At 33.6% G+C, this 27,211-nt stretch overlaps 1 protein-coding gene across 5 annotated transcripts; it reads right to left on the minus strand.

Moving 5' to 3' along the window:
• LOC100375588 (MORN repeat-containing protein 1-like) lies at positions 1 to 26,338 on the minus strand. 5 transcript variants are annotated; one of them, XM_085508689.1, is made up of 14 exons: positions 26,201 to 26,338; positions 24,229 to 24,300; positions 22,606 to 22,815; positions 21,782 to 21,872; positions 20,544 to 20,631; positions 18,745 to 18,952; positions 16,500 to 16,614; positions 15,666 to 15,835; positions 15,166 to 15,258; positions 13,518 to 13,633; positions 12,214 to 12,340; positions 5,653 to 5,700; positions 3,442 to 3,558; positions 1 to 1,375 (listed from the first exon to the last, which is right to left on the minus strand). In XM_085508689.1, the coding sequence occupies exons 1-14, from the start codon at positions 26,262 to 26,264 to the stop codon at positions 1,212 to 1,214; spliced, it is 1,683 nt and encodes a 560-aa protein (XP_085364815.1). In that variant the 5' UTR covers positions 26,265 to 26,338; the 3' UTR covers positions 1 to 1,211. The 5 variants fall into 5 exon arrangements, 4 of the variants coding, with proteins under 4 accessions (XP_085364815.1, XP_085364817.1, XP_085364816.1 ...); XM_085508691.1 differs by lacking the exons at positions 5,653 to 5,700; positions 12,214 to 12,340 and adding an exon at positions 11,433 to 11,580 and having other exon boundaries at positions 3,442 to 3,543; XM_085508690.1 differs by lacking the exons at positions 5,653 to 5,700; positions 12,214 to 12,340 and adding an exon at positions 11,433 to 11,580.
• Positions 26,339 to 27,211: the final 873 nt, after the last annotated feature.

Here is a 27,211-nt window from a genome sequence, read left to right on the forward strand (position 1 = left end):
TTTCTTTGACAAACCAATTTGACAGTTTATTACTCAGATCCAATACCTCAAATAACATATCTAAAAAGTCCACCAGAGTTTTAATCATTAAAGTCACATTTATATTTATAACATGTGTGAACAGGGCCTCTCTCTCTCTCTCTCTAACAACAATATTAAAATACAATTTTATAATTTTCAAATATATTTTATATGACAATATATAGTTACAAGGAATATACAATAATCTCATTCAACATTATTCAACGTTTAATGATAAAAAGGAAAATGATGGAAATAAAACTTTTTAGATATTACAGTTCAATGACATACTAATTGTTTGCAAAATGTTATATACATATCTGTAAACAATCCTCCCAGACGTATGTCATGGGGATTCTTAAAATATAATACAGGTGCTGTATTCATTTGTTTTTACTTTTATAATATACAAGTAACCACAACTGTGGGCACATACAACCTTTGCAAGGAGACGAGTGCTGTACTTGTACAAACATAATCTCACATATTTTAGATGTCATGCTTAACTGTCAATGTAAGGTGGTAATAATCATAACAATTTTTGGAGGAATTGGGATGTCTAATATCAACTGTATCACAAAAACTGTAAGGGTCTTTTTATACTGCAGTTTCACCATCTGGATTAGACATATAGTCATGCCCAGAAGTGAGTGCCATTTGAAGTTGAAGAAACATGATATCCTGTCCAGACAGCGATAGATAATAAATAATTATCAAGGAATTATAAATATTTGTGTGTACATGTTCACCAAAAAAAAGTGGAGTATTTTTGGACGGATAACCAAAGCAATATATATGTAGCACTACATCATTACCGTGTGTTTATATGAAAGCATCATTTTAACATTTTCAACTGTGAAATTCATCATGTATAGTATTATTTTTATGTATTTATTTTTTCTCGTTGTAAAGAGATGTGCTCAACATAATTTCTTTATACTTTTGTAACAAACGGTCTTAATTTGCCATGGTAAATGGGTTTTCAAAGTGGCAAGATTTAATGACCACAAGATTTGAAAAACGACTGAGATTGTCATTTCTACATTGAGGTGGTTTTCAGTTTCCAAATAAACTAATTTCAAAGTTCATGCATGTACTAGGTTTTTCTCACATTTTGATTCAAATAAAAAACAAAAAAGTTGCAAGTCAGATCACTGGGGTCATGTAGTGCCAGTTTAATACACATTTTGTTATGTCTTGTCTTGAGGTTTATTTCGTTTGGTTGAGCTCCTTGCTTTCTTTGCTGGTTTCTTCTCCAGGGCATTGGTTATTCTGACAAGCATAAATGCTGGTGTAAGAGTCTTGCCAAGAAAAGGTGGTGTAGTCACATCCTGTACCATGATCACATACTCCCCTACATCAAATAGTGAAAGAGATAGAAAGAGAGTTTATTTTAATTTTTTGGTGAATTTAATGTTAATGTATTTTTAATACTATAAAATGAAGTACAAAATTGTTGAATGAAGTGCTCTAATTTTGCACACTTTGTGAGTCTGAAAAAACATTTTGCAACAATGAAATGATGTTTCATTTGAATTCTTGATCAAAACAGTGAAATGCAGTGATTTTTTACTGAGGGGTCACGGTGACTTTCACTGAATCCTAGGGAGTTGCATTAACTATCGTAAAATGTTGCCTTCAAATTATAAATTCATGAAATTAAAAACAAAAGACATAGATAAATAAATAGTTCACATAAATCTTTTTTTTTTATCAGATTTACTCCACTGATAAGAAAAATATTTGAAATATACGGTACTAAAACAATTTTATCATTTTACAAACAAATAATCAAAATACAAACAAACAAGATGAACATGAGGCAATAGAGCAGCCTGTCGCTACAAAACAGGTTAAATTCACCTTGAATACAACATTGCCATTACCATATGGTATTGAGATGAAACAATAATAAATCAGAAACTAATTTAAAAATAAAGCAAACAAGATGTCATGTGTGTGGAGCAAGTAGTAAATCATGTATAAAATTATTACTACAGTGTAACCTTGACAGTGATCATAACCTTGGTATAAAATTAACACATATCCATGGTCCAAAAACGTATTTTTACTAAGGCCTTGGACGTGGAGTGATTTTTGTACATAAACCAACTTATTCCACACTACAGAGATGGTGCAGTGAAGAGTAAATCAAATGAATTGCTAAAATTTTGAAAAAAAGTTCAATGAAAATTGTCAAGTGGGATTTTGGTGACAAATATAACATATTTTTAAGTTATATGAACAATTTAGAACAGGTTAAGTTGTTAATGTTTAGATTTCAGGACAGTACTTTTTAATGTATATGGCAACTGAGGAAGTTTACTTCCAACGTGATTTCAACAATAGACCTAAGATGCAAATGGCCACTGGAATTACCAAGTATGTTGAAAGCAAGAAAGCCATTCCCTCTCGTCATCGTGTTCAGCATTCCAAATGCTATGGCTATATAGCTCAGGAAAACAGCAGACACAATAATGAGAGAGAATGGAAGACTATTTTAGTAACAAAAATAAGTCTTGAGGTTCTTTTGCTCTCTATGACATCGCGACGGCCATTTGTATTCAAGGGTTTTATTATACATCTGTCACTGTAACGCCATAAGTTACAGCGTGCTGTAATTTTGCAGTGTTTTATGGGGTATTTTCATCCTACCATATCAGGAAATGTGAATTCCAAATATACATTAAGCTTTCTCTAATAATAAAAACAAACATGGCTGCCACCAGGGTTTGACCGGACTCCACACAAAGAAGTTTGCTGATTCTGTTATAGAGTTTTTGGATTTCGGCATTCCAATGATGTATCCTTGGAAGGAAAAGATTTATAACATTAAGGTTATTACAAGAGTACCTCAAAGTATGTACTCAGACAGTACACAGTTGCATCGACCTCTGCTGCACTGGCTTCGTGCATACTTTGAGGTATCCTCGTAATAACCTCATATTATTCAAACTTTCTGAGTTACATTTTCTGAACACTATAATTATTCCAGTCAAAATTTGAATAGAATATTTAGCATATTTAGAACCCAAAAAAAAAATAATTTCCAATTACCTACAGCTATTGATCAACAGTTTTGAAAACAAATAGGAGAAACATTTTTGGGGTTTACTTTGTGAAAGAAAATAAAAATTAACTTTTGAGACTGAAGGGTTATACTGTGTTCAGAATACACAAATATATAATTCATAATTTCCCAGTAGCTTGATAAAGTATGAATACTGTATGTCTCACAATGTGGCATATTCATACTGTAAAATATGTTATTCACTGGTCTCAAAATTCTGATAAATTTACACAGGGTTAATATATTGTAACCTTCAAATTATGAGAAACCAAAAACTTATAGTCTACACAGAAACTGCATATGGTCCTGGATTGCGATAAAAGTGAATGTGGTGTAATAACAAATCTTACCCGGTCTTGCAAATCTCTCATCACCGTATAGTTTTTCTCGTCTTTGTTTGGCTAGTCTGGCATCAGCTTTAGCAGTCTCTTTGTTCTCAAGCTTTGAAGGGTCTATATTATCAGTATCTAACATTCATAAAAAACAAAACAAAAAGTATTATAACATAAACATTTAGTTGATAGCTTATGTTTCTGTGCATTGATACTAGATGTTTTAAAAGTACAAATAGCTAGGAAAACTGAATGAGCTTGGATCAACAATCAGATTTGTTTTTACAGAAAAATAATTCAACAAGGAGTCCTTGAATATGTGAAACCACCAACACTTTTAACTCCATAGATATGGTTCAATTAACATACTGACATTTTCAGAAGATTTGGATTATTTTATCAAAACTATAGTTTTGTTTAAAGTTTTTATTTTATCAACTTTTCCAGAAATGCTGACTATGCTTCTAATAAAGTGCATAGAAAAAATAAAGATTTTATTTGTGTCAGAAAACCAAAGTTTCACACAATTTATAAATGTTTTTATCATTTGTAAAAAACATTATTGTTGGCTGACAATACTTTGTAATTGGTTAAAAGTGAATGAATGAGCTGCATTAATTTAAATTTTTTTAAAGTATTTTTAACCCATGTACTACAAAACCAAATGAGGAAACATGGGCCACAAGATCTATATACTTATGTAAAAGGTAGGAAAACAGCTGTGAATTAATTTAATTCAAAACAAAATTAAACTTCTCACTTTCAAAGTGTTGTTTACATGTGTAACATCTGCACATCATAAAAATTTACATTTATTATAAAATTATAATATTAATGTCAAATTTAAGTAATATTTAGAAATCTGTGCCATGTAACATTTCAATCAACTACAAGATTAGGTACCACAAGGTTCATTTTTGAAACGCACAACTATGTCATGGACCAAAAAACATGCAAATATTGGTAACAAATTCAGTTCATGTATTATATTAGAAAACAAACATCTAGTATCAATGCCTGTAGATAACATCACATTTAGATAATTAAATTACTACTTAGACAGTAATATTTGCTATTTACATATCTATTATACCGTTTATACCATTTAAATACAATACCTTTACCACCATAAATATATTAGTTGAACTATTACTAGTGCTATTTGGTAATGATGGTAACATAACAGATACGTGATATATAGATATACATAGTGTATTAGGATTGATGGGATAGTGATGATTTGTTTACAGATACTCCATATGGATTAGTAGCAAGGGGAAGATACAGATGAACAAATTCTCCCTGTCAACTGGTAACCAATATGGCAATGAAGCTCAAAAACATGATGTATTGTCAAAACAGCTATTAAAATTAGTGACAACTTGTTTTTGAAGTCAAGGTATCCGACAGTATGGCATGATATTTTACGACCGTACTTTGCATACTCATTTAGAGGTTTAATTTAATGGAATCTGCTAAACAGATTTTCAGTTTTTTGTTTTTTTTTAAATAAGCACATCCAATTAACGAAAAACAACAAAGTTATAAATCGAGTGGAAACGTTTAACGAGACAATATGGATAACTGAATTTTTTCGAGCATATTTTGAATATTGAACAATAAAATATGATTTATCGTAAAATAAAAAAAATGAATGATTCTGCTGCAAACGCAGTACAATACACTGAATTAATGTGAATGCAATATCGTCTCATTGTATCAAATACAGCACTGACTGCTGTCAAAACATACCAATAAAGTCAGCCACGTTAGGTAGAATGAAGAAATGCCTGTTTTATGTTTTGTTGAATGATCTAAATCAACCTTTAATGCATTTGTTTAAAATCATTATTTAATTAATGTTAAACACTGATAAACATAAATCTAGTGGTGATATCGAATGATCTTATTAAATACAAAAACACAAATATTCAAACAAAAATCTTCAAACATACTCAAAAATATGTAAAAGTTATCCATTTTTTCTTCATTAAAGAGAATTTATAATTGTGGTAAGTACAGCTAGGTTTTTATAACCGTTATATTTTAAATCAGAAAATATTTTAAATTACATGGATTGCTCTACAATAATGTTCTCATCATGTTTTTGACAGAATTCATTTGAAAGGAAATCAGTTGAACAAAGATTATCTTTTCTTCATCTGTTTAGGTGAGCTTTATGTAGCTTTTGGGTTTAGAGGCTGGAGATGAGGTCACATGACCGGTTACCTTGGCTACAGTCATCTATGGAATCGATAGATTCAGTATCGTCTGACACTATGAGAAGATGATGATGTCACGACAGAATAGAAAGAATGTGAGAAAAAAGAAATGAAACAGAACAATGAATGATTGAATTTAAATTATTTTTCATGCACTGAAATGAAAGTGAACAGTCACACCATGCACTGAAAGAGAATTAACAGAAAATGAGAACACTGCTGATAATGACACTGGAAAACTGTTAAGACACACAATCTAGAGATACAACTGACAATAAGAAGGGATGGGGGAAGCCAGGATTTCAGTTTGGTCAAGTAGTTGTTTAGAATTCATGCACATCATGCATTTATTTTCGGAAATTTGGCTCAATGTATGAATTAATGACATAATAAATTTAGCTATGTTAATACTAGTAGACCTTTCACTGACTAAACCTCAGATGTAAATGGCCACTACGACGTTGTTGAGAACAAGAGAACCACACTTAAATATTCTCTTAAATAGTTTTCCATCCTCTCCTGTTGTCACATCTACCATTTCAAAGTGTTATAGCTACAGAGATCAGGGAAACAGGGGGCATGATGACGTGAGAGATTGGAACACTTATTTGTTGGAGTCACATGGTTTTCTTATTCTCTCAACATAAACTTGGTGGCTATTTACATCTAAGATCTATTAATAACTACCGGGTATATTGAATTACTGAAAATCCTACAACATGCTACCAAACACTATTTACTCTTGAAGACAGTCATACTAGACAGCAGCATCAAACTATACTAAGTGTAGTTTTTTGGTATTTTATAAACATTTTCTTTTCTAATTTTAGGTGAAAAATAGTTCACCATTGGGTTGACAATTTTGATCGAAATGTAATAGAAAATAAAACACAATGAATATCTAAAAAGATGAATTGATGGAAGGAGGGAGATGATGTCACAGTTAAGTGGAGTTCCATGGTATAAAAATGTCAGCCGATGCATAGTAGGTTATACTGAGGACATTTATAAATCAACACATGCAGTGAAATAGGTTACAACACACACACATAGAAATGACAACAGCAAGTTGATGGCAAGCGTACAAATGAGAGTGTATAACTCTTACCATCCCCCATGTGGTGGTTACATGGTCCAAGCAATCGATTCGATCAATAGGTTAGGAGACATGCATACATGCAAATGAGTGTAAACATTCAATAAAAAGAAAATACAATGACATCATACATGCAATGGGTTATATATACATGAATACATTATTCACACCACCCAGTGAAATATGGCAGTGGGTTAGGATGGATGTGATGAACGTACTGGGCAATGGGAGGCATGGACGACTAAATATTGTACTAATCCCAATTGCAAGTAGTTCTTTATTTACAATCAAACGTATGGTAAAATGTACTAAATGTTCAAGCCACTCTATGTAAGTAAAACTACAGTAGCCACCTTTAGGATAGTTCAAAAGATGGTTGCAGGCAATGGGAACTGTGAGAATGGTTTCCGATGCCTACTTATAACAACATCTAGGGGGGTGAAATTTGACTAGTGACAAATAAATATTAGTCCAGAATATAAACCATAAACAATTACAGACAAATATACTAGAATAACGAACAATTTGAACAATTATTGTTTTATTTTCAGCATAAGCATTAATATGCGCAATGATGATCGCTTTATTCAATCCAAATGAGATTATATTTCGGAGGCAGTTTGGTAAATTTACGAAAAATAACTTCATGACTAACCAGTAGTAACTGTAAATTCTGATAACAATTTTCATAGGTTTGATGAACCTTAATACCGAAATGAGTAGTCCAGTAATAAAATCTAATGTTTGGAGAGCTTGGACTAGAGTATTTTTAACTATTGATATCCCTACACAGATATAAATGACAGATAATAGGACCAGTTTTGATAAATCTATATACGTATAGTGCTGGGATTTGAACTGCAATGGATGCACACACCCCCAGAATACTGTATTTCCATGGTAAGTGTTGTTAAACACCAATGAAACATAACCACTCTTAATAATAGAAGCTGTACTTAAGCACAGTTATCAACGCCATCAACGCAGACAACCACCATTTCAAGCTGTCCATGTGTTAATATGAAAGGCAATATAAGTAATGGCAATTTTCCAAATGATATCAGTAGGAAGTGGGACTTAGTTCAGTTTTATAATAGTTATCTCAAAGGCAAATATTGATCATCATAATTTTCAATTAATAATCATTGTGACAGTACAGCTTCCACAAATAAAATTATTATCAATAACATCAGACACAAAAGCACATGAACTGCAATGACATGAAGTGCTGTTAAATGAATGATGGGTAAAATGAATGAATGGGGTAATTGGGATGAGAATGTGGTAACACAAACTGACAGGTCATATCAGGTCAGGTCAGGTCAGCCACAGGCAGGAGAATGAAATCATCCACAGAACCAACATTTATAATAACCATCATCACTGTATAATCATTATTAGGGACAATAACATAGTGCTGGGGTGAGGGTCACTATGACATCAAATCAGTGCAGTTACGTATATATATATACACAGGACATACAAAGACCACACCCACAACCAAATATGGTATCACCTCATGCATTATCTACATATCTCCATGGTTACATGCATTAGTTTACCATATAAGGAGACAAGAGTAGGTGGAGGCGTGCAAGGCATGCAGCACACCACTCAGAGGGGCAATGTAAGCGGTCCATCATCTGACTGTATAGGTACCACTAGCATGAGAGTCACTTGGTCATCTACAATATTTTTAAAATAACATTTTTTCTCAAGTATTTTTTACTTCAAAATAATTTAGTCACAGTTGTTAGTGGTTTAACAAACTTAACTGTGCATTGACAATAAACCTTGGTGTCAACTATCATCACATTTAAAGTATGGCAGTGAGAAATACAAATCACAGAATAAACAATTTGTTAGTAGATCTAAGAGCACATTTCTCCAATTGAAATGTAACTTGCTGAATAGTTACAGGGACGTTTCTTCAGAATTATGGAATATATCATTCACACTACATACACTTTGGATTTACTAAATAGTATTTGCCACAAAATCAAAAGTTATAGAAAAGGGTGCTCTTGGATATAGTCCAAAAATAAATGAGGCATGGAAACACACAAGTGTGATATTTCTGTTAATCATAAATTTTCTCACTACCGTCCTTCTCCATTATTTAACAATTTAGTGAGACTTAAACATTTTCCAGATTACTAATATTATAAAGTTATTTATTTGTGATTTATAATTTTTTAGTTTATACCTCATTTATTGAACAAACTTGACCCCATTATGGTAATTGTACAACTCTTTTGGTGCTTGAACATTTTTAAACACTATCACCTAGGAGCCTGAGATGGCTGCATCTAAACCAACATGTACTATCAGAAAATGATATTACTCGAGGCAAACATTTTCATTACATTCATCAAAACTATGAAAGACATTTCTGATTACACGTGGAGCTCGAGACAATCAAGCAGAAGTTAGCATGTACCAGTTTCACTGCTTCATATAGCTACTTTCACCATGTTGTACAACAGAATTACAGCAGTCGAGCATGTAAATCTTATCAATATACTAGGTGTTTTCACTTAAAGTTGAAATGATGTTGATAAATCATAATCTTGATAGTTTCATTATTATACAAGTTTCTATGGTGAGATATTTTACTCAGTGACATGAGATGAAAAAGTTGTATATTATTATTTATATGAATCAAAATATTGTCAAAACATTTAATTTAGTGAGCTTTCAGTCATAATATTTGTTCTTTTACATATAGTACATATTTTTCTCCCATAATGCATTGAATATATGTGCAGTAACATGCACAGTAGGTAAAATTTAAATTTTGCTAAAAACGACTTAAAAGACATGTATATATTAGTAAGGTCCGTTCTCTCATCAACTCGTATATACAGATGAAGAATAAATGACAAATTGGCTAAATATAAATAGTTTGAGGCAGATTTCTAAAATTCAGAAAATGACTGTGGGATTGTCCATCAACACACAAGAGTCATACACATTACTATGGAAACCACAAACATATACAGCTATATTATGCGTGCATTATACTTATATCACTACCATATTTGCTCTATTAGAAGCTGCCTCTTATAAGTTGATTATAGTTAGTTTTTCATCATCCACCCCAAACTCAACATTCTATGGAGTAGATGTATATAGTAAGGGGATGCTATCTTCACAGATTTGTAGAGTATGAAGTCGTAAAGAAGAATGCCGACCAGAAAGCATAATTTCATATTTGTGAGTACATTTGGGTCACAATAACCTTCACAGAATTTCATCAGTTCAGATCAAAATTGTGTTTTGAAAAGTACTGTAAAGTTACTTAATTTTCACTTGGGATTTATTCTCACTAAAAGGGGTAAATCTATGGAAAAAAATCAAGTGAAAATACCTTTTTTTTATTTTTTATATTCAACTCATCAAATTTCAGTAAAAATAAAAAAGCCAAAAACTGTTTTTTTTTTGCGAAAATTAATTCCAGCTAAAATAAAGTATTTTACAGTATTGAAGCAGGGAATTTACATGCAGTCTAATAGAGCCAATATAGTACAAGACCATTCTCAAGTTATATCCCTAATTTAAAGGTAAACACATTTCTCCCACTTCACTCAATGGTTTAAATGTAATAAAATGTACCACCCTGTGTTATGATATATAGAAGATAATATTTGGTAATCGTAGTCCTAAATAACTATTAAAAATAGCTAGACGTTTCGAGCAATGGCTCTTTATCAATAACATAAACTCAATTAATTATTTATTGGTGCAGTTTTTCTTCTATGCTATCGATAAAGAGCCATTGCTCAAAACGTCTATTTTTAATAGTTATTTAGGACTACAATTACCAAATATTATCTTCAATATATCATATTTATCAGTCCGAGCAGCGTTTATTAATTTATATACCACCCTGTGTTATACTTACAGTATTTTGTGCACAATACATTCCAATTGATGGGCACTCAACATGACAACTATGATACAGGCATAAAGGAATCCTCAAATTTCATGGTTAGATCCGAATGAATTGTGAATAACAAAATGTTATTGTTATTTTCAAAGTGGGTGTGAAAAGACCAACAGAAACAAAGAACACTACCCTTTATGTGTCTGTCTTTTAACTTCATTATTAGAGGTCTATTTTCAAAAAGGGATACTTTTTATCATTTTAAAATAGAATTCCAATACTCATGCATAGAACATTTTTTTCAGATAATTAGTACTACATACCGTTTAGAAGTACTATCTAAACTGGAATTGAAACGCATTCATTCATCTTTGGTCTATGATCATAAATTATCACTTGAGTGCACACATTGGAACTAGGTAATGAGAATTTACACAATAAACAAGTTGGCCATTACTGAAATATGTAATTCCCATGCAGTTTAAAATATTCATTATTTATAATGTTATATAGTGCAGGCAAATACATTCAATGTGCAGTCATTAATATAGAATCAAAATGGAAGAGATTTATAATATATTTTTTATAAATGTCAGACTCCAGAAAAGAAAATTTAAGATGACATCCAATGCAGTCTAAAATAATTTATAAAAAATATCAGTTCTTGAACGATGTACAAGCTGCATTCTATGAACAAACCTAGCCAGTTGGCGTGACAACCATGCAACCCTCATGCAGTGTCCCTAGACTAATATATGCCAGAGAGGGCGCCATTTACATGGCTCCATAGGGGTGACTACTTCACCTATACTTCGGCCCGTTTTGGCTCCCAGCTTGAGTGCAGCCACCAAGTTGGTGGTTTTTCCGCGGGTTATATTACGATTTTCTTCTTCAAGTTGATCCATAATTGTGAAGGGGATGTATCCCTGGGGTGCAGGAGGGAGTACTAAATCCTAGAGAGGATGCAAGGTATAGTAAAGTAATAACAAATATTAATATCAGCACACTACGCAATAATTCAGTATTATGATAAATGATTTGCATAGGACCCCTTAACTTTGCACAATTTAGTAACATACACAATGTAGGAAGGAAACGTATATGGACTCCAATTTAAATATGAACCGAAACTCTATGAATAAAACCAGTAGGAAAACTTCACTGGTATCAGTCAGAAAAAGTAATATTACTCTCTACACAAGTAAGGAAATACCTATCAAATCAATTTACAGGTTAGGTAGGCTTTTGTTGGAGATGTAGTCAAAAGAATAATATTTTCCAAGTATCATATTTACTCTAATAGAAGCGCATGAACTTAAATACATAAACGACCTGTAACAAAAATGTGAATAAACGAATCAGTGCTAGGGTGGTAAACTTCAAATCCCACCAGTATAAAATTTGTTTTCCTACATACGACTATCGGTATATTACGCTTCTAATTGAGAAAACATGATACGTTGCCTCCATTACAACGTCCTCAGTGGAATTTACACACCAGATAGTAACAAGTTGTACAATGATAAGTGTCCTATGGTTTCATTTATCATATCTTTCACATTCATTCACACTGATGACTACCCCACCTTCGCCTAAGCTCCTTGTGCTCTTTTTGCGTTTGAGTTTACTTTTAGATGCTTTCTGTAAATTTTCTTCTTCCTCCATGATAGAGAATGGTCGATAACTCGTTGGTGGACCTGGTAATACAAGGTCCTAGAAGAAGAGTGTAATGCAAATATAACCAGGGTTCTACCCAGATCATTAAAAAGCAGAAGTTCCAATAGAGCTTAATCATCATAACAATGAATATGCAATTTACATATTCCATTATTATGCAAATCAGTAGGTATGATACACCATGCTATTTTTCTGGAGAGAAAACATTGATAACAACATCAACAAAAATAATTATCATGACTAGTGTCCCCTCCAAAATACAGTTGCAAAATAGAGAACTGAGTCACTCTTAGACTCTTTTTGTTCTTCTTAAACAATGGTATCGCCAAGTTTATGTTAGTAACATTTTGATATGAAATTTACAACACTTACTGTAGACAACTGATGAGGCCAGGAGTTCAAATCTGTATCAAACAAATCTTAAATCAGTATCTGATAACTACACAATTGACTTATGTCATTGACAAAATAAAAATACTACCGGTAAATTATTTTGAAGATTTTTATCAACTTCATCAAAGTCCAAGAAAAATATAAAAAGAATTTCAATTTGTTTGTTTTTTTACTATAAAATTGTCATAAAAACTTTGCTTTTATTAGATTTTTTTTTTTTTTTTTTTTAAAGTTCTGACAAAAAATGATAAAGAAGCTGTGATGCACACATATTGCATATTGCTGGCTATTTCAAAACTACATTAGCGAGTCACTGTTTCCTTGAAAATAATTTTGTGTACCGGGATACCCATTACCTTATTTGTTTTTTTTTAAATTTACTATAAAAACAGTTATTTTCACCGACATTTAATTACACTATTTTGATGTTTTAAACATATTCACTGGGTTTTAGGTTCCTGAATTTGTCAAGAAAACAATGTTCTATTGTTATTCTATATATGGTCATGTGCATTTCATTTTTCTTAATAGCGAAAGTAATTGCAACCCAGTGAATAATCAATAGACATGTATGTAACCTTACATACTCAGCAAAATATGGAGAATTTATAGTGTTTTTAAACTTTCTGAATGTTAACATGCTAGTCGCTTACATCCTTGCGAATCGGGAAAAACAATGTGATCAGGATTAAGAGAAAGACTGATAGTTACTTATGATAACCTTGGCTAATGTAAAATGTAAAAAAATAAGTTGAAAATATCCTATCAGTAAAATGACATAGTGCAATTTGAATTTTAGCACAGTAATTATTTTACTTACCTTAAAGTCCACTTTACCATCTTCACTTCTAAGTGTGTTGACTGGAGGTGGCACCGGTGTCTCTTGCTCTGGCAGCTCCAACTGCTGACGAGGAGATGTTGCTTTTTCTTCATCACCTGGCGGTTGAAATAAAAATTATCATACATCTGATATCAAAAACATTAGAATTTTACCTGTCCATAAAATACCGCCATGTTCGAAAGTGTTACAGACGCGTTAATTAATATCTACCCTTTTTGGAAATTCCACATCACGTTTACGTTTTACACTTTTGATTTTGTTTACTTCAGACGAAGAAGCAATAGATGGAAATAGAATCTTGTCACTGACTGAATCACATATTCATGCAGCGCAAAACGTTCTTCATTGCCAGTTCGGGCTGGTATCTTGAATTGAATTATTACAACAATCAGGGAAAAGAATGTATAACAATAAATATATCGCAAGTATACCGCAAAGTATACATAAAGGCAGTATGGAATCACATTGACTTTGTCTATGCTTCAAGTCGATGCAATCACAATACTGCCTTCATGCATACATTGTTTGTACTTGGCAGCATTCTTGTAATAACCTCATAATATACATCACAAAGGTGATAAGTTGTTATACATGTCATGGTTATTAAAGCACAATTCGTGAAAATCATTAGGGTTGTAAAACTAAGTTTATAGTATGGCCACCGCAATAAGTATGCTAATTCAAAACAAGCCGCTCACATCGTGACGGGAGCTCCGGGAAATGTGCCATTTATTATGTTTAGAGATCAAGCTGTGATTCCAAATACATTTCCACGGGGGCATTATTATGTACGCTAGCGATTACCCTCATCTGGTTGGGCTTTTGATACATAAATGTTGAGTTTTTCGGCAACATCAACAGATTGACTTCAAACTAATACTGAAGGTCATATTGAGTATCAATAGAAGAAACATATCCCTTTTAATTTATTTCATCCTATTATATGTTAAAGGTTAGTATTGCTTGGTCGAGATATAAATAAATGATTTAGTAAAACGCTTATCGTCAAAAGGGGACGTGGTTTGGTAGAAAAAGAAGAGAGGTAATAACTTTCGTCATGCCCATCGGAAATTATGGCAAGAATGACAGACTTCCATTGAATCTGTGAAATAATTCTGATGTCTAATGAACTGAACTTTCATTTGTTTGTTATGTTTTTGACATTGGAAATGTTTCATTTTACAAATAGTTTTTCTGTAATATTTTGAATATTTCTTGTATAAAATACCGTACATGCATGGATAGTTGTAATTTGTTGAATTCCTGTGTTAAAGGTGGTTTCTTGACTGAAACGAGGTGTTTGTTTTTTAGTGTGGGTCAACAAATGTGGTAATTTTTAATTGGTCACCTTGCAAGATCAATATTGCAAATGTGCAAAGTTCACGCCTTCTTGAGTGAGTTCCAATGAATATTCATTTTGCTGGTCATGCTAACACCGTGCGGAGGGCGCAACTCACATTATATCAACAAATAAACTGCCATGAATGGTTACTCTTTGATGGCTGTCACTATCTGACGTTACTGCAATTTGATTGGCACCGACAACAAATTGTTGGGGAAGTGAAAAACTACATTGTTCTGTCAGGCGTGCGTTTGGTTTGAACTGGTGAGGTATAAATATACATACCTTCAGTCGGTATAGAAACATCTATTTCACCTCCTTCTCCTTCAGTCATGGTTGCTGCCACTGTCTCCTCAGTTTTCTCTTCTACAATGTTTTCTGTATAACAAATTAATTCAGATTATTGTTGTGATTTTGTAATGATCCAGCATACAATAAATGCAATTGTTGGTGTAGAGCAAACCAGTAGTATGTTTGCCACATGGACCATATTTGGTGTTTGAATAAACATGACACGACTGCATGATATATCATAATGGCATCATGATTATTCAGTATGCTATCCCTGTGTTCAAAGAAGTCCAGTCCATTCTTAAGCATAAACTTTGATACATCTTAGAAATCAATTATTAAAATGTAGCAAAAAATAATGCTTTTAATTATACGTTTCAGTTTATATAGTGACATTTCAGTTTATATAGTGACATTCCAGGTTATTATAGTGACATTCCAGGTTATTATAATGACATTTCAGGTTTTTAAATTAATAATCTATAAATACATACCTGTTGGCTTTTCTTCCACCTCACCATTCTCTGCAACCTCTTCTTCAACTGCAGTTGAACTCTCACCTAGATTTGAAGCTGATTTGGTAACAGCACCGGGTGATAGAGGGCGCTCATCCAATTTCATGCTTCCCAACTCAGTCAGTGGATAGTTGACAATATTATAATCACTGTATGAATTTTAAAATATATTATAGACAAATACTGGTACAGTGTACACTAATATTAATATTGTATGGACATAAAACTGGATTTTTTACAGAGAACTGAAAAATGGGACGAGTTCAATTTTTGTTTACATATTGATTGTTTTCATCTATTATAATATTCTTTATTAATTGGTATGTTATGATTTAACTTTATTGTCATATTCATAAACTTGATGAACAATTCTTAGCAATTTACTGTTGTGCATTTAACCTTCTGTAGTGAATTGAATTTTTGCAGTGACTGGTAAGTATCATTTGTTCCACCATCGGCCAATTGGGAATACATCACCTTCAGATTCACACCAATGTTGAGTTTCAAGTAAAATGGTGTTGGCTCCACAAATATCTACACTTTCTACAATTTGAGGTTACAATATTTCTAATATCTTTTATAAAAGGTGCAAGTGTCATTTATAAATATATATTTATACTCCTTTCTGTTCTGATTTTTTCATGATCCAACTGTCAAGTCTAAACCGCACATACACATCTCAAAACACAAACCATGTAAATATGTAGAACTTTTCTGTGGTGTGCATGGATGGTATGTGCAGGGATGAACAAACAGATCATTCCATAGCATTCCCATATAAAGGATTGTGACATTCCATGTTGTGGTACTTACTAAGGTGTTGCTACTGGTTTTTCTTCAATGTCTTCTATGAGGTTAAACAATGGTGTTCCTTCACTTGGTGTATAATGTCTGAAACCAGCTGAGATCTGAATCTCTCTTCCGTGATCTAAAATAAGGAAAAAACATTGAAACATTACAGTATAAATTCTAGGTAAAAAGATTTGAATGAAAAGTGGATTACAACAACAATGATGCTGCATGCAGTATTTAATGTCTTCTCATCAACAAACAAATTTACAAACAAACTGAACTGAAAATATTTTATCTACTATAAAAGCAAAAGCACACTCAAAAAAATGTTCTTATTCTTGGGGGCGGACATCCGGGCATTATCTACCGCCTGGCAACCCTCGCGGTGAAAACAAAAGTAAAAACACGCAGAAACGGTACTTTGCGATGGTTGTTGAGACTCCCCTGAATAGTGTAACAAGATTAGCTCTGCGTGTGTAACATATATAAATTTGGTTGTTCAGGATTACTTTAAAGTTGAGTTTGTGTTGTTTTCTCAAATTATCACTGGCTCGACCGACGTTCCACAGCAGCGCGCACAGAGCCCATAGAAATGCATGTACAGTGGTGGAATGACTTGTGACGTAGCTCCGCCCACGAGGATAGGGATGATAAAATACAATTAGTTAAGACACTGAAGAACAGAAAAGCATGTCTGCTGCATGTATGCCATGAAATTGGAAACACAAGAATACACAGGTATCAGTATCAGTCATTGTGTTGCCATGCTAAGGTGGGTTTAACATGACCCTTTCTCATTTTATTGTACAGAGGAATTTCCAGTATCTTTCCGACCAATGATTCCTATCTTACAGCAATTGTCATTCAAATTCTTTTGATGTGCCATTGATTTTGTCTAATCCAATGCTCTATATGCAAAATGTACTTAACTGCATTTTGTTATTTGAATTCTTTCTGGCATCCATTGTTTTTTTTTCTATGTCACATACAATATTTTAGTTATAAATCTTTCTTCTGAGATGCATACATGGGATAATTTTTTCAATATCTGTCCACATAGGCTGTATTCATTGCAAATATTCCGATCAGTGGGCTAAACCTGTGTTCTGTTCATACATGTACATCTCAGGGTTTATATTTAATTATCACATCTCACTGCTGTTACGCATGCTATGATTGGTTGAGACTCGGTCACATGACATGGAATAAAAATGGATATTACATGGTATATTGCCCGCCAAGTGGATTTTACATGAGTATATCACATGATGACGTCACTGAAACTACTGCGCAACAATACTGCGCATAACAAATTGTCGTTCGCTGCACTGGTGCTGCTCTGGCCGCTGTTGCTTTAGGGGTTGCTTTCAGGGTTTTGAAAGAACTTTAGCCATCCGAAATAGACAGTGAACGTGCCAGAATGGATATTAAGTAAGATACTCTGTTTTGATGTATAGGGTATTTTTTTATATGGAGCGAAAATGTACGACAAAGCCGCCACTGAAACGTCGCAGCCGGGGTCGCTGCAGCGCGTTCTACGCTGTGAGCATTTCTACGCGTTCCACGCCGATGCTAACCAAAAACACTCTAAAGCTGTGTTGGCTTGTGAATAGGTGTGGTACGTTCGTGAGAAAGTAATTTCAGTCACTTCCACGGCACTCTGACATTTTTATCTGTATAGTGATCAAATAACTTGCGTTTAAGAATTTCTCAATTCATTTCAAAAATGTTATTCTTGATAATTTGAGTGATCCACACTGCTGAAACACGGTTCAAGTGGCTGAAAATAACATTTACTGAGTGTATTTCGTTGTTTTTCAGCAAACAATGTATGTATGTTATTGAGTAATGTGAAACTTGTTATAATAGATAAAATAAAATATTGCATACTTCAATATAAGTGTTGTTATTTTGTGGGAGAGCGGCTCTGGCATCATCAATACTATGGTCATGACCATCATCCCTTGGGCAGGCAACAAATCGTGATATTACCCTCACAAGCATGTGTTATTATTTAACTCATCATTCACATCTGTTCATCTACTAATGGGTCATCACAAGATAGAGTAACCCTGAAACCTTGCTCACACATTCTCATCTCAGGATTAAACATCAAACTTAGGGTCAATAAAAGCCCTCTGACTCTGAGCTAAACTATTCACACATGCTTTTCAACGATAGGCTACAATTAACTTGAATTTTGCTACATGTGTCAACACTGTTGCAGGTGCAAGTAATCTGTAAGATATCTTGTAACAAATCTTACCTTCAACAAGTTCACCATCAGGACTTTGCATCTCAATTTCTATCGTGAACGGAGTCCCTTGTACCATTTCACGTACAGGATCACCAAGAATAACAATGTGATCAGCTTCCACAGCGGGGCGGCCATTGATCCACAGACCTTCATATGTCATACCAGAAGAATGAATGTAAGTTCCTTCACCGTTAAACATGTCATTTCTCCACTGACCCTGTAAAGTAGAGAAGCAATACCTGACAATTAAAATCTCTGTATCATTGGAGCATGTGTGATTCTAATATTATTGCCATACATAACTTCACCAGATACAGTGATCAAGGGTGTGTGTACTAGCACAAAATTTCAGAAAACATTTTTGAATTTTTCCACCATTTTTGTTATGCCAGTATACCCATACTGAAATGAATTTCTCAATAGAAATATTTCCAATTGCTCATGAACGTTTTTCTTAGTGAAAAAACAACAACTGATGTTGCCAGATTTTATGAAACAAATTGACATCGTGATTAGAAGTCTGATTAGAATTAGTGGAATTACACACAGAAGTTAAACCTTTCAAAATCTGCACTGAGCTGTGATTATTATGATATACTGTGGAATACTTTATTTTCGCTGGAATTAATTTTCGTTGAAAAGGCTTTTTGGGCATCTTTTATGGAATTTATTTTCACTGATTTTTGATGAGTTAAATGTGAAATATAGGAAAAAGAGTATATTCACTGGATATTATTTTCACGAAATCATTCCCTTCAGCGAAAATAGCGAAAATAAATTCAAAGCGAAAATAATGTATTCTACAGTATTTGATGACCAGAATATGTGTGAATTGCAGGGAATATAAACAATTATTAAATGCAACTGAAGGTACGTGTACATGTATGAACATTTGTCTCCCTGGCACAGCTGTCATCAGGAAAACTAATCTTCATACAATGTATACCTTGCACCTTGGTGAATAATTGACACATTTGGAAGACAAGTCTTCATATACCCTGCAGATTATAGTTATAAATTGTTTTGTCATCTTGAATTTGGGAGTTGTCAAAATTGTGTACTTGGTCTCAGCTGAAAGAACGTCAACAACCTGGCACAAGAGTTCTGAGACAGCAGTAAGGTACAAGAAGATATTATCCTGTTTTCAGTGTGTTCATTGACAAAAGATATTTTGGATGTCATGTAGTCATCTGCCGACCCTGTTGCACTTGTTTACATATTCAAATTGTATACTTCATTTGTGTTACCGGCGATTACAGGGGACATGATTTTGTTAGCTGCTCATGTTTCAGAAGTAGAAAATCAGCATCAGTATTGACAATATTGTTTTGATTGTCGAGTAAGAGTTCTATCTGTACTTGGTTGGACTTTCAACATTTCTCATTTTGAAATCAAAATTTGCTCCAAATTTGGCAACTAGCTTGGTGTGATTGAGTGATTTATCCTATGTACAGATGCAATGTCGGCATGATTTGCGTATTGAGGAGTATATTTTGATTTATTCCCCCAATGAGAATAAGAGATGACAATGAGAATTAGTTAAGATTTATAGTCGCTGTAATTTGAATCAGAGGTGAATTTTTCATGAAAATGAATTTAGAAAAAAGGTGCCTTCAGGCAATGTATCAACATAGAAATTCAAAGAAGCAATCAAATAGCAAGGCGAAATGATTAGCAGCTTTCAGACACATTGAGTGATAAAAAAAATTTGAAATGTTCAGTGAATAGTCACAAGTTTTTGGAATGATCTCAACTTTACTTTCACAGTATATATTTAATAACATTATGTGAACTGATAATGTACTTACATCATAAATTGTTTTATCTGCAAAAGTTATTTCTCCACTTCCTTGCCTGTAACCATTAATCCAGTCACCTATGTATCTGTCACCATTGCTGTAAAGTCAGAAAGAATGTAAGAAAAAATTCAGTGAGAAATAATAAGAATGATGCACTTACTGTAAAATACTTTATTTTCACTGAAGGAATGATACAGTGAAAATAAAATCCAGCAAATATACTTTTTTATCTATATTTTACAGTCAGCTCTTTAAAAATCAGTGAAAATAAAATCCACACAAAACACCCAAAAAGTTTTTTCAGCGAAAATTAATTCCAGCTAAAATAAAGTATTTCACAGTATGAGAAAACATACCCTATACTACTGAAAAAGTATAGCAAAGTATAGATCCTTTTTAGACCAGTCTTAAAACAGCTAATGTTTGACGTGTGAATTAATTACTTCAATCTCATTTATAATGTTTTGCACAAAAAAGTGGGTGAAGGTGGTTCCATAAACAAGCATGTAAAACAATTACTAACATGGCCGAGGGAGAAGATGTGCTTTAACTTGTAGCCAGGTTATTAGGTGCAGTATGTAAGAGTCAGTTTGAGTCACACACACAGTACATGTTTACTTTGATTCAACATAGTATTTACATTGCCATTTATTCGGTGTTATTTACTTGTTGTTATTAAATCAGTGTTTGAATAATTGAAGTGAGTTTAATATATGGCAGTGAATTCTTATGTTTTTCCTTTTAAAATCTGTCATCAAACCATTAATGGTTGATTACAGTGACAGTAGCATCTTCTGTGCAGCGTTATTGATACTCACAAATACTATATGAAAAGTGAAATGTGGTTTATTTGAAGACTCAAAATAAGTCATATTTCAATTATGATCCAATATAAAATAAATTTTCAATTTTTGGTTTATGTGCTATTCTATTGGACACAAACTTACAGTAAATGCAGTAGTAGGCAAATTGACTACAAACTCTTGTGCCAGTGTATTAGCCCAACTTGACTAGTAATTATTTTACCCAAGTTACCACTATGTTCGAACAAACTTGGAACAGCAATGAGTGACAGGAACCATTGTAGCAAAGCGACCAATAATAACTTAGTTGATGTGCAATACACCAGCTTTCAATCAGCGCAATTCGATAGTTACAAGAAATGATTTTCATAATATATTGGTGTCCTACATAAAGCAAGTACCGGTAACAGTTGTGGGTAAAATATTAAATGTCAGGTTACTTACACGTATGTTTGTTGACCCTCACCATGTCTTTGGTTACTGTGAAATGAGCCTTCATACATGCTACCATCTATCTCTATAAGAACACCATGTCCTGTGAATATGAAGGTTGAATAGATTGACAATCACTACACAAATACATGTATACACAAAAGTTTGTGTATTAATAACACTCTCAGTCCCTGGCTGAAAAACATTTTCAATATTTAGTGGGTCTTTACGTCATTGGATAGGGTTTGGTAATAAAAGTACCTGTTCCAGACAATGAAACCGTAGATGAGTCTGATGAGAGATCACTTCATTCGTAATTATCCTTAAATTGAACACTGTAGAACAAATTTGTTTTACAGCATTTGCAACTAGTAACTTTTCTTCATCTTAAAAAGGCATGAGTTGAGCCAATACTTTTTTTCAAATTTTTTTTAATTCATTCAAATACTGAGCTAAAATGCACACATGCAGTAAAATTTTAGGAAGTTCATGCTAAACATATGCAAACAGAACCCTGACGCAGCTGTAAATTGAGTTTTTGGTTGACCATAAATATAATATCATAAATAAATGCAATATTATGTGTTACCTCACTTGCTACAACAAAGATAATACAATAAGCAAATAACACCGAATAAATGACAAGGTAAATACTAAGTCAAATTATAGTAAACATGTACTGCGTGCAAGACTCAAACCGACGCTCGCGTACGGCACCTAATCGTCTAGCTTCACGCCACTACACATCTTCCCCTCGGTCAGCGGGCATCCTCCAAAAAGGATGCTTAGTTAATACAATTATACTTTAAATAATCTGCACAAATTTTAATAAATACCTTCTTTTTTATTACTTTGAAATTCGCCTCTGTATTCCATACCATTAGCATATCGCATAACGCCATGGCCATGCAATTCTCCATTGAGAAAGTGACCAGAGTAAACATTACCATTATGTGACCAATATCTTGTACCATGACCTTCTATTTCACCATGGATAAACTCACCCTCATAATATGAACCATCTTTCATTACTAACTTCCCGTGTCCTGTTGAGAAACAAAAACATTTTTTCAACACTGTCTCTATGTGCTCAATATGGGTAAGACAAAGCAAAGAAAAACATAAAAACAAGGTGAAAGTAAAGCAACTTGAGGTGCATGTCTATGGACTTGATAAAAATGTTTAAAATGTACTTAAAGTATGTTTGAGAGATGATGAATTGTTGGCGATTTGTGTTTTGTTTTTGTCATTATATCAAGTCATTACATATCATCATGAATTGTTTAGCCTCTTTATTGGCACAGATGTATCTTGGTATTCTATCGATGTACTTAATAAAATCATTGCATTCAAAAGTAACGGACATGTACACCATATAGATATAGAAAATAGCCAATAATCAACAATATTTGGTCAAATCACAAAAAACAAAACAATGTGCATCTGTAACCCAATATAAATGATTATTATACCAACTTTGATTAAAATTGGCCAGTTATCTCTGAGAAACAGCTCTGGACATGTAAAAATGATGATTTAAAATTTGTACATAAATTGGCTGCCATATTGAATCAATCACAACAATAATGTTGGAAACGATGTATCTCTCGGTCTTCTATTTATGTACTAAGATTAATATTAAACAGAAAAAGTAATTGCAGAAATAGAGAATAGAGAAAATGGCATGGAAACCATAAAAAAAAATGGCCACCAGCCTGCAATATTTGATCAAATCACAAAAAAAAAAAAGTTGATTATTCAAGAAACAATTTCATGCAACTGCAGAAGAAAGCAATGACCTAATAAAATGTGTCATTTGGTAGATTATATCAATACATTGATGTTACTGTTCTTGCTTGTTGCATGTTGGCAGATACAAGACATTTATGCCTTTACCTTTACTATCTAGTATGACTGACACTCATATGATAGATGGGATATAAACTGAATCCAGTATATTTGTGTTGAATGAGATCGGTCAAGGAATGTCAGAGATATGGCCCTGGAAATTTGTTAAAACAAAATGGCCACCAGTCAGCCATTTAGCCATTTTTAATCCATTCTAGAGAAAAAAAATGATGCGCATCAAGGATAAATTATGTTCAATTAACATGCCATGTTTGAATGAAATATGCCCATGTATGACTGAGATCCGAAATGTCAGAATGCTTGATTTTGATGAATTTTTAACACTAAAATGACTGCCATTCGGCCATCTTGAATTGCGTCATGAAACAAATATACATGCATATGTACATTTGTATGATATGATGTGTGTGTGTCAAGCATAGAAGGCTCTCTCACTCTTTATAAGATCTCAACGGCCATTTATGTCATGTCTATTGCATCATGGCTGATCTTAAATTAGTGGTAAGGTCATCTATTCTACCGGTAATTTAAAATGGTCACAAACAAGTCTTGATTTGATTTTTGTACAGCCATTAGCAATCATTACTTACCATGTTTTCTGCCGTCTTTCCATTCACCTTCATATCTATAGAATGAATTAGGATAATTATATACACCATATCCTACAAAAAAGAGATTGTATATAATTTAGCAATGATTAAAACACAGAAACATCAGCATCATTGAGACAATACGATTTTTTCAGCACAAACTATCTGAAACACCCAAATAATTAATAGTGTTTTTTTTTCAAGAGCTCAAATTGAAATACAAATAGAAATTATTTTTTGGGTCCATTCAATAAATAGTGACTGGCAGCTAGTTAATACCTACTAGAAATATAAAATGATTTGGATTGATTTGAAATCTGAGGGAATAGTTCATGCTTACAGCACAGTGACTGGCAGCTTTTTAAAGTTGATACCCATTAGAAATATTAAGAATTTAGGGTTATCGATTTGAAATCTGAAGGAATTGAAAGAATTTGTGGGTTATTTTACATTTTATTCACATATGCCTAACAACAATTTTTTCTTTTCAGGTTTTTCACAGTTATTATTGTTATATTTTTTTTCTCTTCACTCGTGACAATTTTCTTGTCAGAATGTTCCCCAGGGTGGTCAGTCAGTTCGCCCCAATGCACATTCGCCCCAGACCAGTTCGCCCCAAAGTCAGTTCGCCCCAAAGTCGGTTCGCCCCAAGTTTACTGGTGTTCGTTTTCGCGGTTATGCGTGCAAGGAAATGTGGTTTTGAAATATTTTAAAAATTATACTTAAGTAAAAACCACATCGAAGGAGGCTGGTCGCCGCGATTGTAGCATATCGCCCGAAGAGTCGAACCGGTGTCGTGCCATATGCGTCGTGATAGCGATACTTTGCCTCTTTTTTGCCATGCGCTGTGATAGCGATTTTTTGCCCTATTTTAAAGTCGTTACCTGTTCGTTATTTTAAGAACTTCGATGTTATGTATTTTATAGTCGTTACCTGTTCGTTATTTTAAGAACTTCGATGTTATGTATTTTATAATCGTTACAATAAGAACTTCGATGTTATGTATTATCGTAAATTTAAAGAACTTCGATGTTATGTATTTTATAGTCGTTACCTGTTCGTTATTTTAAGAACTTCGATGTTATGTATTTTATAGTCGCTCCCTGTTCGTTATTGTAAGAACTTCGGTGTTATGTATTTTATAATCGTTACATTATCGTACACTTAAGAACTTCGATGTTATGTATTCTCGTACTTTCATCGAAGCCTGAACGGAAAGATTGCTGGCTGCTTTGACCTGTGAACGCCAATTATAAAATCTATCGGGTCGGAGAGTGTCGTACGGACTATTAGGTCAAACGAGTCTGCGATCATAGCACACGGCACAGCACGGGTTCGGGCGATATGCTACAATCATGAATCGCGGCGATCAGCGTCCTTCGATGTGGCTTTACTTTAGTATAATTTTTAAAATATTTCAAAACCACATTTCCTTGCACGCATAACCGCGAAAACGAACACCAGTAAACTTGGGGCGAACTGACTGTGGGGGCGAACTGACTGTGGGGCGAACTGGTCTGGGGCGAATGTGCATTGGGGCGAACTGACTGTGAATCTTCCCCAGCACACTTGACCCAGCACACTTGGTTGGTTGCTGAAGTCAATACATGAATGACTATGCTGAAGTCAATACATGAATGACTATGCTGAAGTCAATACATGAATGACTATGCTGAAGTCAATACATGAATGAGTCAGGGTCTTATGATCTCTCTTCATGTTGCTGCAGTTTAGCAGCTCTTATTGGCCTATTCTGACATTACGTTATCTGGTCGCCCCGCAACGTATACCACGACCAAGAGAGCTGCATGAACTGCAGCAACTCTTCGTGCTATTTTTTAAAATGTAAACAAACCACACTTACCCAGTCAGAACACTGACACTATTACATACAATGTCAGCCTAGTCATTCAATGTGTTCGAACGTTCAAAATAGTGTATTTAACGCAACATTTCCGAAAGAAAATCTTACCGTCTCGTAGCTGTTTTTTTGTTTCTCCAATATAGTTGCTCGGTCTTGTCACCTTCGCCGCCATTTTACATTTTTAATCAGTCAGTATGTTACAGGCAATTTGATTGGAACGCTATTTTCTTTTGTCCAATCAAAATGATCGTTTCTCGAGCTGGTCTGCACTACGAGCTTGGCAACCAAAGGCGTCAATTTCAATTTTCGATCGAGTGGTGGCGCTACTATTACAAACGCTGAAAATAACTTCCGAACGCACGGTTTCGTATTATCGGTTCTGAATTTTCTCTCTTCACCAACGTATTAGCTGGAAAATTATATCATGAAAAATCAAGACAAAAAGAACGAAAATTGTTTGGATTGTAGAAAGCATCGTGTATGTCCTCAAAATAGCTTGATACTAATGCCGATACAGAGAACGACTGACACCTTGGGTACTTATAAACGTATTACATATGTGAGAGTATTTTCAGATAGATTTAGAACTGTATTTCTACTGTTGGTGAATATTTTACGCTGTTTACGCCCTCGTCGTTGAAAATATGAGAATGAAGAAAAGGGTGATATATGTGTGAATATTTTGAGATAGATTTAAAAACTTTCCTCCCAATGGTCTATTTTCTGAATTTCTAAAGCTGTTTACGCATTCGTCGTTAAAATTGTAATACGTACAATAATAAAGTGTACAACTAGAATTATTTCCGGAAATCCATTATGTGTAGAAGTATATTTTGAGGCAGGGTTTAGAATTGTGTGACAACTGGAAACTTTAAAAGGCCGATGAAATCTGTGTCGATGTTTTAGGTAAAGCCATGGACTTGAAGATCGTGAGTGGTTTATGGTTGAACAAGACTATGCGCACATGTACACGTGCATCTAACTCGTTACAATTGCACTGCAATATGGGGAACACATAAATCTTACGATATAGAAAATGTTCATCATAAATTTTGTAAATTTGTTTTAGGGGTACACCCAAAGGCCACAAACTCTGTTGTGAGGGGGGAGTTGGGAAGA

The sequence above is a fragment of the Saccoglossus kowalevskii genome, chromosome 15 (genome assembly GCF_978046115.1).
Source record: "Saccoglossus kowalevskii chromosome 15, keSacKowa6.1, whole genome shotgun sequence".
Lineage (NCBI taxonomy): Eukaryota > Metazoa > Hemichordata > Enteropneusta > Harrimaniidae > Saccoglossus > Saccoglossus kowalevskii.